The sequence below is a fragment of the Panicum hallii genome, chromosome 9, assembly GCF_002211085.1.
Source record: "Panicum hallii strain FIL2 chromosome 9, PHallii_v3.1, whole genome shotgun sequence".
Classification (NCBI taxonomy): Eukaryota; Viridiplantae; Streptophyta; class Magnoliopsida; order Poales; family Poaceae; genus Panicum; species Panicum hallii.
This window is the reverse complement of record NC_038050.1, coordinates 14,150,664-14,162,745: the sequence shown is the minus strand read 5'-3', so window position 1 is coordinate 14,162,745 and position 12,082 is coordinate 14,150,664. Positions and strand designations below refer to the sequence as shown.

The 12,082-nt window shown below is 45.6% G+C and overlaps 1 protein-coding gene across 1 annotated transcript; it reads right to left on the bottom strand.

The window, feature by feature from the left end:
- Positions 1 to 3,180: 3,180 nt before the first annotated feature.
- On the bottom strand, positions 3,181 to 7,919 carry LOC112873625 (E3 ubiquitin-protein ligase MARCH11). The gene is made up of 6 exons (XM_025936634.1): positions 7,280 to 7,919; positions 5,165 to 5,299; positions 5,048 to 5,090; positions 4,639 to 4,701; positions 4,356 to 4,470; positions 3,181 to 3,655 (listed from the first exon to the last, which is right to left on the bottom strand). Exons 1-6 carry the CDS (start codon positions 7,777 to 7,779, stop codon positions 3,513 to 3,515), a joined length of 999 nt encoding a protein of 332 aa, XP_025792419.1. The 5' UTR covers positions 7,780 to 7,919; the 3' UTR covers positions 3,181 to 3,512.
- Between the last annotated feature and the right edge of the window lie 4,163 nt (positions 7,920 to 12,082).

Below are 12,082 nucleotides of genomic sequence, written 5' to 3'. Positions count from 1 at the left end.
CTGGCGACGGCCAAGACGGTGGCGCGAAGAAGCGGATGCAGCTGGACCGCTCTCTACTTGCGGCGTTGGCGGACAGGTGGCGTCCGGAGACGCACACGTTCCACTTGCCGTGCGGGGAGATGGCCCCCACGTTGCAGGACGTGTCGTACCTGCTCGGGCTTCCCATTGCAGGTGAAGCTGTTGGCCCGGTTGCCGTGCCACTTACCTGGAGGGCGGAGCTTCAGGAGCGATTTGCTCCAATGAACCTGCCATATTTTTTGGACGTACCTGACGCGCCCGGCCCCACCAAGGGTTGGGTAATACAATTATTTTTAATTAATTTAATTGAATCATTTGTGACTACCTCTAAGCATTAAAGAAATATATTTCAGGCTCAGGATCTCCACCCTCTGGCTGAGCAGTACGAGGTGTCGCGCTGCCTGGAGGCATATCTGTTGTGGTTGTTCGGCTGGACTCTTTTCTGCAACTCTAGCGGCAATTATGTCAACAAGGTTCTCATCCAGTACGCGGGCGCGATTGCGGATGCGGAGCCGGGCCAGGTACCTGGGTGGAGCTGGGGATCGGCAGTGCTTGCTGCCACGTACCGAGGCCTTTGCCAGGCCTGTTTCAAGACGGAGAGGACCGCTGTCATCATAGGCTATCCACTTCTGCTGCAGCTATGGTCGTACGAGCGATTCACCATAGCACGCCCCCTAATCAGCGAGGAGTCTTATCCGCCCGAGATTTATGGGATGTGGCACGAGGATAGCCCCACGATGGGTTCGCTTTGGACCGATCGTTATCATGAAATAATGTTGTCTTTCAAATGTTTGCAACAGATATTCGCGCAGGGGATATCATGCCAACAAGGTCAACTGGGTTGTCAAGCTGCAGGAGTACGTAGGAGGGTGGCTAAACGCACCTAACAATGTGTGGGACGAGCCGCAGCCACACACGGAGGCGTCTTACGGCGTATACCTCCGCTGGTACCTCACTCGCACGCGTCCGTACGTCACTCTTTCACGTATTGATGACGCGGAGCATCAGCACCAGCCGACCATCTCGGACATGTATCCCTTGTACCGTGATCAGGCGCAGCGTGGCGCGGTACGTCTTTCGCAACTTCAATTATGAATTTTTTTTATAAAAAATTGATAACAATATTACTCTGCTTCCCATTACGTATGCAGATCGATCTGATCAACTGCGCGGAGGTCGAAGCTACATTTCAGATCACGTTGCTTGAACGTGGAGTACGTGTACCGGACGCACAGTACAAAGACAGCTTTCATAAGATTCAAGACAACTTGACGCGAGCGTTACGTGCACTGACGTGTCGCGGCAGAGACGACGTGGGGGCCTCCAGTTCATCTCATGCGTCCGCCCACGTGTACACAGCTGACCCGTCGACCTCTGCAGCACCGCACGCAGCGTCCAGCGGTACTGCCGCTAGTTCGAGCTGTAAGTCCTTTATTATTGCCATTTCGATCAACTTTGATTTACACGACTAATTTCGTTTGTTTTTACAGTCATGCACTCGACGGCAATAGGATCTCCTCCTGCAAGAATGGAGCCTTAGACGTTTGGCGCCTATGCTCCAGGAACGTCTCTCTCGTCGGGTTCGACGCCAGCTGCTCCGTACTCTCAGGGCTATACTTAGCATGCATGGTCGATGGGAGCTCCTGCACACGGTGGTCTATTCGGTGTGCCGGACTGGAACGACTAGGAGGGCGGCTTCGTCGCTTGGTCGGAGTTGGTGGGCGGCGGCGCCGGGCCTGATATCATTGATCCCTCCCAGACGTATGACGCTCCGGCTGCACAGTCCCAGGATGATCCGTTCACGCCAGCACCTCCTCCGCCTCGTCCTCACCGTGCTCCAGATGCATTCACGTACTCGGAGGGCCACATACGCCGACGGCCTAGGACTAGGGGGGAGGATGAAGAGAGTGCGAGGTCCGGGACAGGCGGGGTAGATACTCCTGATTCGGTGGACTCTATATATTTAAACTGTTTTTGTATGATACTATTTTATTTTTAATGGGTTGATGTATCGTACTATCGTAATATTTGGATTCTATGTTGCAAAACGTTATCGTTTAACCATCTTCATACGAGTTTTAGATACAGTAATCTTCTTCGTAAAATTGAATTAAAATTTTATATATATACAAAAGAGTATGGCGAATAAATCTTGTATTTGAAAAAAGTATAAATTTAAAATAGTATGTAAAACAAGAATTCGAACTGAAAATAAGAAAACGGGAACTTCCCGTCCGTTGGGCGGGCGGGATGCCTCAGGGGCCTTTTTGCGAATAAGAAAAGCTTTTCTTATTCGCGAAGAGACCCTCGGAAGGGGTCTGGGAAAAAATTTCGGACCTCCCGCCCGTTGGATGGGCGGGAGGTCGCTGGCCCCACGCCTCCCGCCCGTTGATCGGGCAGGAGGCACCCATTTTTCGAAAATTTTCAAAACGGTACCCCTTTTTCAAATTTAATTTTTTTAACCTTTTTTTTTTAAAAAAACTCTAATTTCTTCCTTCCCAAAAACAACTCACCCAGCTAGGCCGGATTTGCCAATGGCGTCTTCAGTACCCGTAAGTAACAAAAGCACTGTCTTCCTCACAAAAAAAAAGCACTGTCTTAAGGCGTGGCCACGTGTAACCGGATTGATGCGAATCAAGGCTTGCTAAGAGGATACGTAGCTACAAATCTGAATTTAGAAGGAAATGCGAAATTTCTGGGAATGTTAGGCCCTCCACAATGTGCAGTGATGCCAAAAAAAAAAAAATGGGACCCACAATAAAAAATGGGCACTGCTCTTTGGAGCTGCAATGTGAAAAGTTTATGCGGCATCACTTGTGGGGCCTACCAAATATAACAAAGATTGTTCAAGAATGGTAAAGAATGACAGATCAGTACTTGCAAGAAAGAAGAAGCTGTCGTTTCCGCTTGTTTACTCCATTGGCATCACTGAGGATTGGTAGCTGCAGTGTGTGAAGTGATGCTTAGATTTTCTCTCTCTATTTGGAGCATCACTCAGAGCTCACACTGCGGAAGGCCTTAAATTACCTTCGCTTCTTTGAAAAAATTACCATCGCTAAGAATCGTGCTAAATCCAACCCAATTCAGCGCTCAAATGATATTAGAAATACGTAACAAGCATGCATACCACTGCTAAGCCTACTATATCTACGGCTAGAGATGAAACTCCATGGGCTCAGATGGCCTTCACAACAACTGTAGCCATCAGAACAGAAAATGAGGCGGAAGAAACCTAACGTAACGCTGTTGTGCTGCATGATTTGCCAGGTTGCATCCACAATCCGTCTGACAATCTGGCATCAACACTTGCCGGTGAACACTGAGAATCAGGAACTCGTTATTTACATTGGAGCACGACCCGATCGTGATCAACAAGCTTTGAATCTGAGCTCGACTTTGACGAGCAGCAATCGTGTGAGATAAAGTCAATCACGAGGAGAATCCAAAAGCCAGCACGAGCTTAGATGTTTCTACGCTATTTACAGACCTCAGAATCATACGACTGCAGGATGGTACCCGGTTGGCGGTATGCTCTCCATCCTTGGCATGTTGCTCACATTCCTCCTCGAGCCCCATTCCTGACAGCACTCCAGAGCTAGGCGAAGGGCGGTGCCCAAGCCGAGAACGATAAGCACACCTGCAAACATAAGGTAGGTGAGGTGACTCAATGAAAAACATACAGTACGCAGAGCCTTCTTCAAGTGAACCAACGAACAAGTAGCAGCAAGACAATTGATCAAAAGAGAAAATGACTCCAACCTAACAAAAAATATGAAGCACAACAAACATATCTGATGCCAATAAACCTAATAGGATATATCTCTCAGAGACATTACAATCACTGATGACAAATGGTCTGTCAGAATTTCCAACTGCCAATTTGAGTTGCTGCTACATACATAACCACTATCTATCACATTCACTACTCAGAAAAAAAAAATGATTGTTTCAAGCCTGTAGTTTCTCCAGGGAATTCACAAGTTTTGAGTCACTTGTCTTTCCCTGAAAATCCCAAGCTTTCCTGTAAGATCCTAAGGCTGAAGCTTTAGACTTCAAGATTAGGAAAATAAGAAAAAAAAACGTTTAATAGTCTTTCCCATTTAATGAAACGAGACTATAAAACAGTAACAACAATAAACGCGAGTAAATTTCAGCCAGTGACTTGTAATTTTGCCTGTACATGACATTTTGCTCCTTGAACAGTACATTAAACAACCATTGATTGCCACGAAGAACAATTCCCCCCCCCCCCCTCCTCTCCCCCCCTCTCTCTCCCTCGCTCCCCCTCTCGCTCCCTCGCTCGTGTTCCATACAATAGAGCAAAAGATGTTCCATACCAATTATTATGTTGACAGGAAGTGCGGAAACACCAAGGGAAACGGATATCAGCACGTCCAATAAGAGACCACCAATCAGAATGGCAAATGCAACCCAAAGTGGGCTAAACCATCCCTACACATATAAAGAGAAACAAAATAAAATATGAAGCAGAACGAAGTGCACAGGTTAAAATATTTTGAAAGCTTGCACATGTTACATGATTACTAAATTCATTATTGCAGATAGAGAGTCAAATTAGTGCATTAATTTCTTATTTATCGTATCCAGTCATAAAAATACCCTTTCACGTCCTCCTCGTCCCCTTCCATAAGTCGAATCAACCCTCCAAACCCAATAACTTGTCTGCTGAATGAAAACAAGTAAATTTCACAACTAGAAAGAGGAATTTGACTTGTACAGTTGTACTTCTATCAATATTGTGACTCCTCAAATTTCAGGATCGCCTTAATTTATGTAATTGTGGAACATATGTCTTTTAGAACAGAGTCAATTGGTGTTGTTATAATTAATGAGGTGCTCTTAAAACTACAGACAGATATGAACCTACAACAAAAATTTTAACTTGCTAAACATAAACATAGATAAGTTTCTTAGTTAGAGCATAATGATCGTATGAACCAGGAAGCATACATTCCCCAAATGGACCAATACATATTGAATGATGTAAAGTGCAAAATAGTAAACATACACTTGCTTGCGTCTCTGGAGGGGGGATATTGACAGCCACCTGCCTGTATAGTAAGGAAATCAGCTCGGCAAAGTAATTCGAAGCAACGGTCAAGAACCATCTATGAAGAACACTTACTGGCATATCTCACATTTGTTTGATCCTCTAGTACGAAACCAAACATCAATGCATGTGCGATGTGCTTTAGCAAGATCTCCCCGACATCTACATCCAAGATCTACAAGAGGTTCTTCTGTTTTCTGCTGACAAACTCTACAGAAGTGAAAAAAATTATTAATCCTCCAGGAAAAAAACACCTGGTCCCCAGATAATGGGCTTATTAAGAGTGCATCCAGTATTATTCTTCTCAAACAAGTGAACCAAAGCACAAACTCCCTTAGCAGTTAGCACTACTAACCAATACTGATTTGTCGTGGCTATAATGGGAACAAAATAACCAAAGCACAGTGTTTCCGTGAATAAATAAAAATGCCAAAATAAAGAGCCAGGATGATTCCACAAGAACATGAATAGATGCCAAAGCAATGGTGAAGTATATGCTTACAGCACATTTGGACAAAATGTTTAGCCAGATGTTGATTAACACTTTACAGCATGCTTCCTCTTTTTTTTTGGGTTAATTGGATCCATGCCATTACAATTGTCCGAGTTCACTGATCTGCCATTACAATTCATCATATTGGAACCGTGCCATTACAATTTTTCAGCTCTTCGAAACACACCATTACTTTCCCCTTCGATGTGTTTCTTAAAATTTATGGACCAAAATACCCCCAGCCTTCTTCTTCCTCTCATCCCCTCTCTCCTTCCTCTCTCTCCACGGCCCGCGCTGCCGCCGCCGCTGCACGCCCGCGCCGCCCCGCCGCTGCTCTACGCTCACGCCGTCGTGCCGCGCCCGACCTGCGCTCGTGTGGCCGCGCCTCCGCGCCACCCGCGAGGCTCGCACCTCCATGCCCCCAGCGAGGCCCCTGCCTACTCCGCACGTGCTCGCGAGGTCCGCGTTACGCCCGCGAGGTTGCGCCGTGCCGCAGAGAGGCGGGGAGGTGGCGCTGTGGAAGGGAAGGGAGGGGAGGGGGGAGTCACCGGCGGTAGGGAAGAGGTGAAGAGGAGTCGACAGCGGTAGAGGAGGGGAGGGGGGAGGGAATTTGGCGGCGGCAAAGAAGGGGAGCAGCGGCGTGGGCATGGAGCAGGGGCGGCGACGCGGGCCATTGAGAGAGAGAGGAAGGAGGGAGGGGATGAGAGGAAGAAGAAGGCTGGGGGTATTTTGGTCCATAAATTTTAAGAAACACATCGAAGGGGTAAGTAGTGGTATGTTTCGAAGAGCTGAAAAATTGTAATGGCACGGTTTCAATATGAGGAATTGTACTGGCAGATCAGTGAACTCGGACAATTGTAATGGCATGGATCCAATTAACCCTTTTTTTTCACCTGCAGCCTCCTAGCTGCCAGTTAGCCTTTAATAATCTATAATAGTACTGTCTATGATCCTACAACCTGCAAGCTTGAGCACAAAGTTGATGTAGGCTCAAATCATTTATTCCCAATATCCTTTGCATCTACATTCAAGGTCAACCAACTGCATTGGGAAGCAAAACCTACCTTCCTTAGGATAAAGCTCAAATACCTACAGGAAGACCATGAGCTAAGGTAACTGCCAGCAATTCTTTTTATTCTCTTTTGCACTCCACAACAGCCTAACTACACTGATATATGAGCTTCATTAGAATTATCCTTTAGCACCTCAACTAAATCAGCACATATAAAATGTACAAGGAAGGCCGATACTAACAAAGACACGGGTAAAATTGCAATTAACATGTTCAAAGACTTATTGCTCGTTTGTGATAAGTGATGAACAAGATCTATCTGCACTGCGGCAAAAAATTCATTGGTTCTCAGGGTCAGAAAAGCAAGCTAGGGTAATCAAAAGTCCAGTTGATGTGCTAGGGGCTAGGGCAAATCCAAGAAATGAATCACTACATCACAAAAGAAGAAGTTCATTCATACACCTACAATCAATTCTCTGCACGAGCAAGCAGTGGCAAGGACAGGGATCACCAAATGCCATCACAAGTCCAGTTGAACGTGCAACTGCTAACTGCTAAACCTAACGAGTTCAATTTACAAAATTGGAACACTTCCAAGCAAAACATACACCCGTGACCTTCCCGATTAGCAATTCAGTAAAATGATCCGAGCTTGGGCACAGCTAAACACACAACGACGGGCTACCTGCATTGCTCGTAGTCGTCGAAGCTGTCGGACCTCGCCAGCTCGGCCTCTTTCGCGGCCGCCGCAACGGTCACCGACACCGAGGCGACCGTGGCCTTGCCGCCACCGGCCTGCGGGGAGGACGCCGGGGAGACGCCCTTTGCATCGGGCGCCTGAACCTCCTCCCCTGACCGTGAGATCACGATGGTAACCGCCGGCACCGGCGCCTCCGTCTGCAACGCCACCACCTCTTGCTGCGGCGCCGGCTCCAGCGCCTCCATATGCAACGCCACAGCCTCCTGCTGCTTCGCCGGCGCCGGCGCCTCCATCTGCAACGCCACCGCCTCCTGCTGCGGCGCCGGCGCCGGCGCCTGCATCTGCAACGCCACCACCTCCTGCCGCGGAGCTGGGCCCGCCGCCGGCTCCGGAGCCTGCGGCGAGGGCGGCTCACGGTCCGGCTCCGGGCCCGGCCCTGGGTCGAGGGCCGGGCCAGGCGCTGATCCGTCCGCGCCGCTCGACATGGGCGGCCCGCCGGCTCCCCCCCACCTCCTGTGCGGCTCTCCGTCGAACACCTCGCGTGCCGTGCGAAGAGGGGAGGTGGCGTCCCCTTTCGGGTATTGGAGGGCGGGACACGGAGCACCTACTCCTGCGGCTACTGGCCGCTCGGTCTCGCGACGGCGAGGGGAGGTCAGGCGGTGGGGACCTACGCCGACGGGGAGATCAGATGGCGACGGATGGGATGGGGAGCTGCCGGTGTGGATTAGGGATAAGGACGAGGGCTTTGCGGGGGAAGTGGCTTTGACTGACCGGTGGGGCTTTCGTATCGTGGGACCCGGATGTCAATGACAATACGTGGTGAACGTATGAGTAAGGGAAGTTGCGCCCCGTTTCGGATCTGGAGAGACGAGTGTGCCACTGAAAGTGCACGGAGCTGAAGTACGAATAAGCTTTGCCAGTTCTCTCTCTCTCTCCCCCCGATCGAAATGAAACCATGACTTTTGTAGAAGAGTTTTGCAAAATTTCTGAATGTTGCTTCACTTTTGTCAATTAGGATCTTGTCATAGCTACGAGAGGTTAAGGTTGAACGAGCTGGCATAATAAGCCAGGTGCAGTGACAGATAATGACCTTAGTAAAATGGCTATTTAATTGGACTAAACATGAACATGGCCGGCCGTCTAGCCTAAATGACCATTTGATTAAAAGAGGGGTGGGATATGAAAAGTTGTGTTATAGATTGGTGCGTATAATGCTTTATGATTTTAGATTTAGAAGGTAGTAAATATTTTCAACTTGTATAATAAATGATTAGTTGACCATTGTTGCGGAAAGGGGTTTAAAGAAGGGTCCTTTCCCTTCAACTAGGAGAAAAGGTATCTTGATGCAAAATACTTGCTGCTTTCGCCCACTTTTTATAATTTTTAAATTTTTCAATATTACCCGTCCTTAATTGCATAATTAAGTAACTTCGTTTAGTGCATACACCACCTTAATTCTTGTACCCAGCTCTAAAACAATAAAAGAGGAAGTAGAGGCAAGAACATCGCCAACCAGTCAACCACTTGTTTTCATTACTAAGAGATACCCTTTGTATCATGCATATGATTTTAGTGGTTTAGGTATAAATGTGAAACAAATACTTTTTTTTGCATATTTATGTGGATCTGTTGAGCCCTGTAACATGATTGTTTTGCCGGGAAGGAACAAGAAAGGGACTGAGAGAGATGCTCCAAAACTGTCACCCTACTAGTGCCGCCTCCACCTGTCCACCATCCTCAAAAGCTTAACAACATAGACTGGTTCTTTCGGAAGAAAAAAAAAATGAGTGGTCGTGAGACGGTCCACATATGATGTAATTTTCTCTGGAGCCATGCGATCTATGCTGGTGTATACGTTGTCAAAGCCGAACACATGGGGTCGTCAGGCCAGACGACAAATTCTCTCGCTTTCACTTTCAATCATTCCGGAGCACCGAGAGGAAAAAAGATTAGTCCATGAAATGACGCTATTGCTAACCAGTATATCATATTTAGCCGGGCCCCGCCGTCACACACGCATGCGATCCATCCATTTCATGGTGCCAGCATTAGTCCGGCCTTTGTTTTCAAGGAATGGGAGATGGAGATTAAAAAGAAGGCGTGTTGCTAATAGAGAAATCGATCCAATTGCCGGTGATGTTAGAGTATGCTAACTGTGCCAGGGTGGTCAGTGCTCTGAAGACGACAAGCGAAGGAGATGTACTGCTCTGCCTGGAGGTCAAGGTGCTCCGTGTACATCGAGAACAAAATAGAGTAGCACATGAGCTAGCTAGGGGAGATGTTTGATACCGTGTTAGGGGAGGGGTCGAGGTAAGCACGACGTAAACCTGATCATGGACCGGATCCGGATTTAAACAAAAAGGCGACTTAATTTTGTTCTGGACCCAAGCCCAATGGCAATCTCGAAATTTAGGCCTAGGGCCCAGCCCGACAATGGTCCAGTCGGGCCTATTAGTTTTTCTTGCCTTGTTGGGCTCGAGCCGAGACTATCTCAATCCGTGTGTGCCTGATGTACTGGTAGGGTCAGGTCGAGACGTTGAGCTGAGATATTTTCGGGTTGAATATCTCGATCTAAGCCTGCCCAATGCACTTGTTGGGTCGTGCAGGGTTGAGATATTTCTAAGTAAAAAATTTCAACCAAGCGCTCGATGTACTTACTAGTTTGATTTAGGGAATGTTCCACGGTGTTCGAGTAATTTTCTAGCATGTTTCAGTCGATTTTTTAAAACCAATAAGGTGAAGCCATGTGGCACTGATTGTCTACAAATACATAGGTGAACGGGTATTTGAAATTAGTCAATAGTTCCTGCTCCCTCCGTCCCACAAATACTGTTCGTTTAGTCTTCAAATTGTATTCTATAAAGATCGTTTATTTAGATTGCAGTAAAGTCCATCTAATTAAAGTAATATTAAATATCAAGAAGTAATTGCATAGAGAAGTGCACGAAGCTAATCAAATGTTTAAATAGATGTAACTTTTCTGTTTCCAATGCATTTGCATTTATTGAGAATATAGGGAACCACATAAACAACGCAGACTTCAATTACAATTGTTTTAGTTAATTAGGGGTAACATAGTTATTTTCCACTGCTAGTAATATGTCTGAAATTTTTTAAACGAAAAGTATTTATAGGATGGAGGGAGTATGTATCACATCCCAGGATTCCAATGATTTTCTATTGCACTTCAATCGATTTTTAGTACCAATTAGATGAAATCACGTGCCGTGGACAAGTCTATAAAATAATGGGCAAAGAGATACTTCAAACCCCATAAAGAGATGCCAGAGGAAAAAACCGTTGAATCTAGATTGGTGTGGTGCTTGCCTCACCATGGAGGATGATGACTCATCCAGATGAAAAACATTGAATCAACAAATTGTGTGGCATATGTTTTACTAAAAACAAAAGTAAGAGCATCAACTGAGTAAGCAATCTGTGAAAAGTTGAATAATATGATGTACATGCTAGCAGCTAACGACTGGCTTTCGTCAAAGCTAAATAACGATTTTTCTGTTGGAAAAAGAATAAATGGATCAAAGGAAAATATAAACAAATCTGAAGATTACATACAGGGGATGAGCAAACTTACAAGGATAGTGATATAACCTATAGAGGTTATGAACATAGAAATGAACTTATAAAATTTGTGGACTTGATACTCATTTATTTACAAGTTGACAAACCTTTGATGCTGTTTACTCTTAAAGCATACATTTGGTCTTACAAAACAATACAAATTTCTCCATTAATTTGATCTAACCCAAAAAAATATTACACCCTCCAGGATAAAAAGTTAACACAAGATGATCATAAAATCAAATGGAATTACCGAACGATAACAAATAAATCCGTATTTCAAATTGGAAAATATAATTAAGATAAAATAATATATGCCTGCATCAACAAATACATCAGTTACTGCATGCTAGATTTTCTTTTGATGGCCATGTATTGAAACAAGGAAATAAATTCTGATATGATGCTACAACTAAGAGTAATGGTCCAAAATTGATAATAAAATAATATTAAAAGGCTAGTTCATGAGTCATCAAGCAAAAAAACAAAAGTTTAATAGTATATATTGAAGTACAGTAAAGTCATTGTAAGACTTGTTCTAATTACAATTTTTGCATAGCACGCAGAAAATCGAATCAACCATAATAAAGTTGTCAAACATAAAAGCATATATCCAGGCAGAAATGTTGCTAAGTATCAATGTCGTGGATGCGGGACAGGCGCGGGAGGCGGTGCTGTGTTTGCTTGGTCGAGCGCAAGCTAGCTGCGTAACCAGCATGCTGCGGCAGCAGGATTGCAGACATCCATGATGACGGTTACGCGCGAGACCGAACTAGTAATTTTTTTTTTAAAAAAATACTCGAGTAATCATTAGTAGTGTGACTGTGCAACACTCGAGTGATTTCTATGTCTACTTCACTCAATTTTTTAAACCAATGCAATCATGCCACGTAGCAATGTTGGGCAAAGGAAAATCGAGTGAAAACCAGAATAAGTTCAGTCGGTTTTTATCAAAGGAAAGAGTAGAAAGAAATCGAGTGAAAAACACACCATCTATCAACCGGAAAAGGGCATATGCTGCCGTGGCGTGAAGAACAGCGTGAGCCTCGGCAACGCCAGGCCAGCTTCATCGACTTTGGCAAAGCTGACTTTTGACGACACTACCTCAACATCCCAACGGAGACGGCTGCCTGCAAAACAGAAACTAATGAGTCATCCTGTATTTAGTAAGGGCTAAATGAAATGAAAACAACTACGGCCTAACTAATA

What these genes read in the sequence shown, in the direction of transcription:
- LOC112873625 (XM_025936634.1), bottom strand. Translation starts at nt 7,779, where the DNA reads ATGTCGAGCGGCGCGGACGGATCAGCGCCTGGCCCGGCCCTCGACCCA. An exon ending in AACAAATGTGAGATATGCCA is followed by an intron (nt 5,091 to 5,164) that starts GTAAGTGTTCTT and finishes CTTACTATACAG; the next exon opens with GCAGGTGGCTGTCAATATCC. An exon ending in TCCTGTCAACATAATAATTG is followed by an intron (nt 3,656 to 4,355) that starts GTATGGAACATC and finishes TTATGTTTGCAG; the next exon opens with GTGTGCTTATCGTTCTCGGC.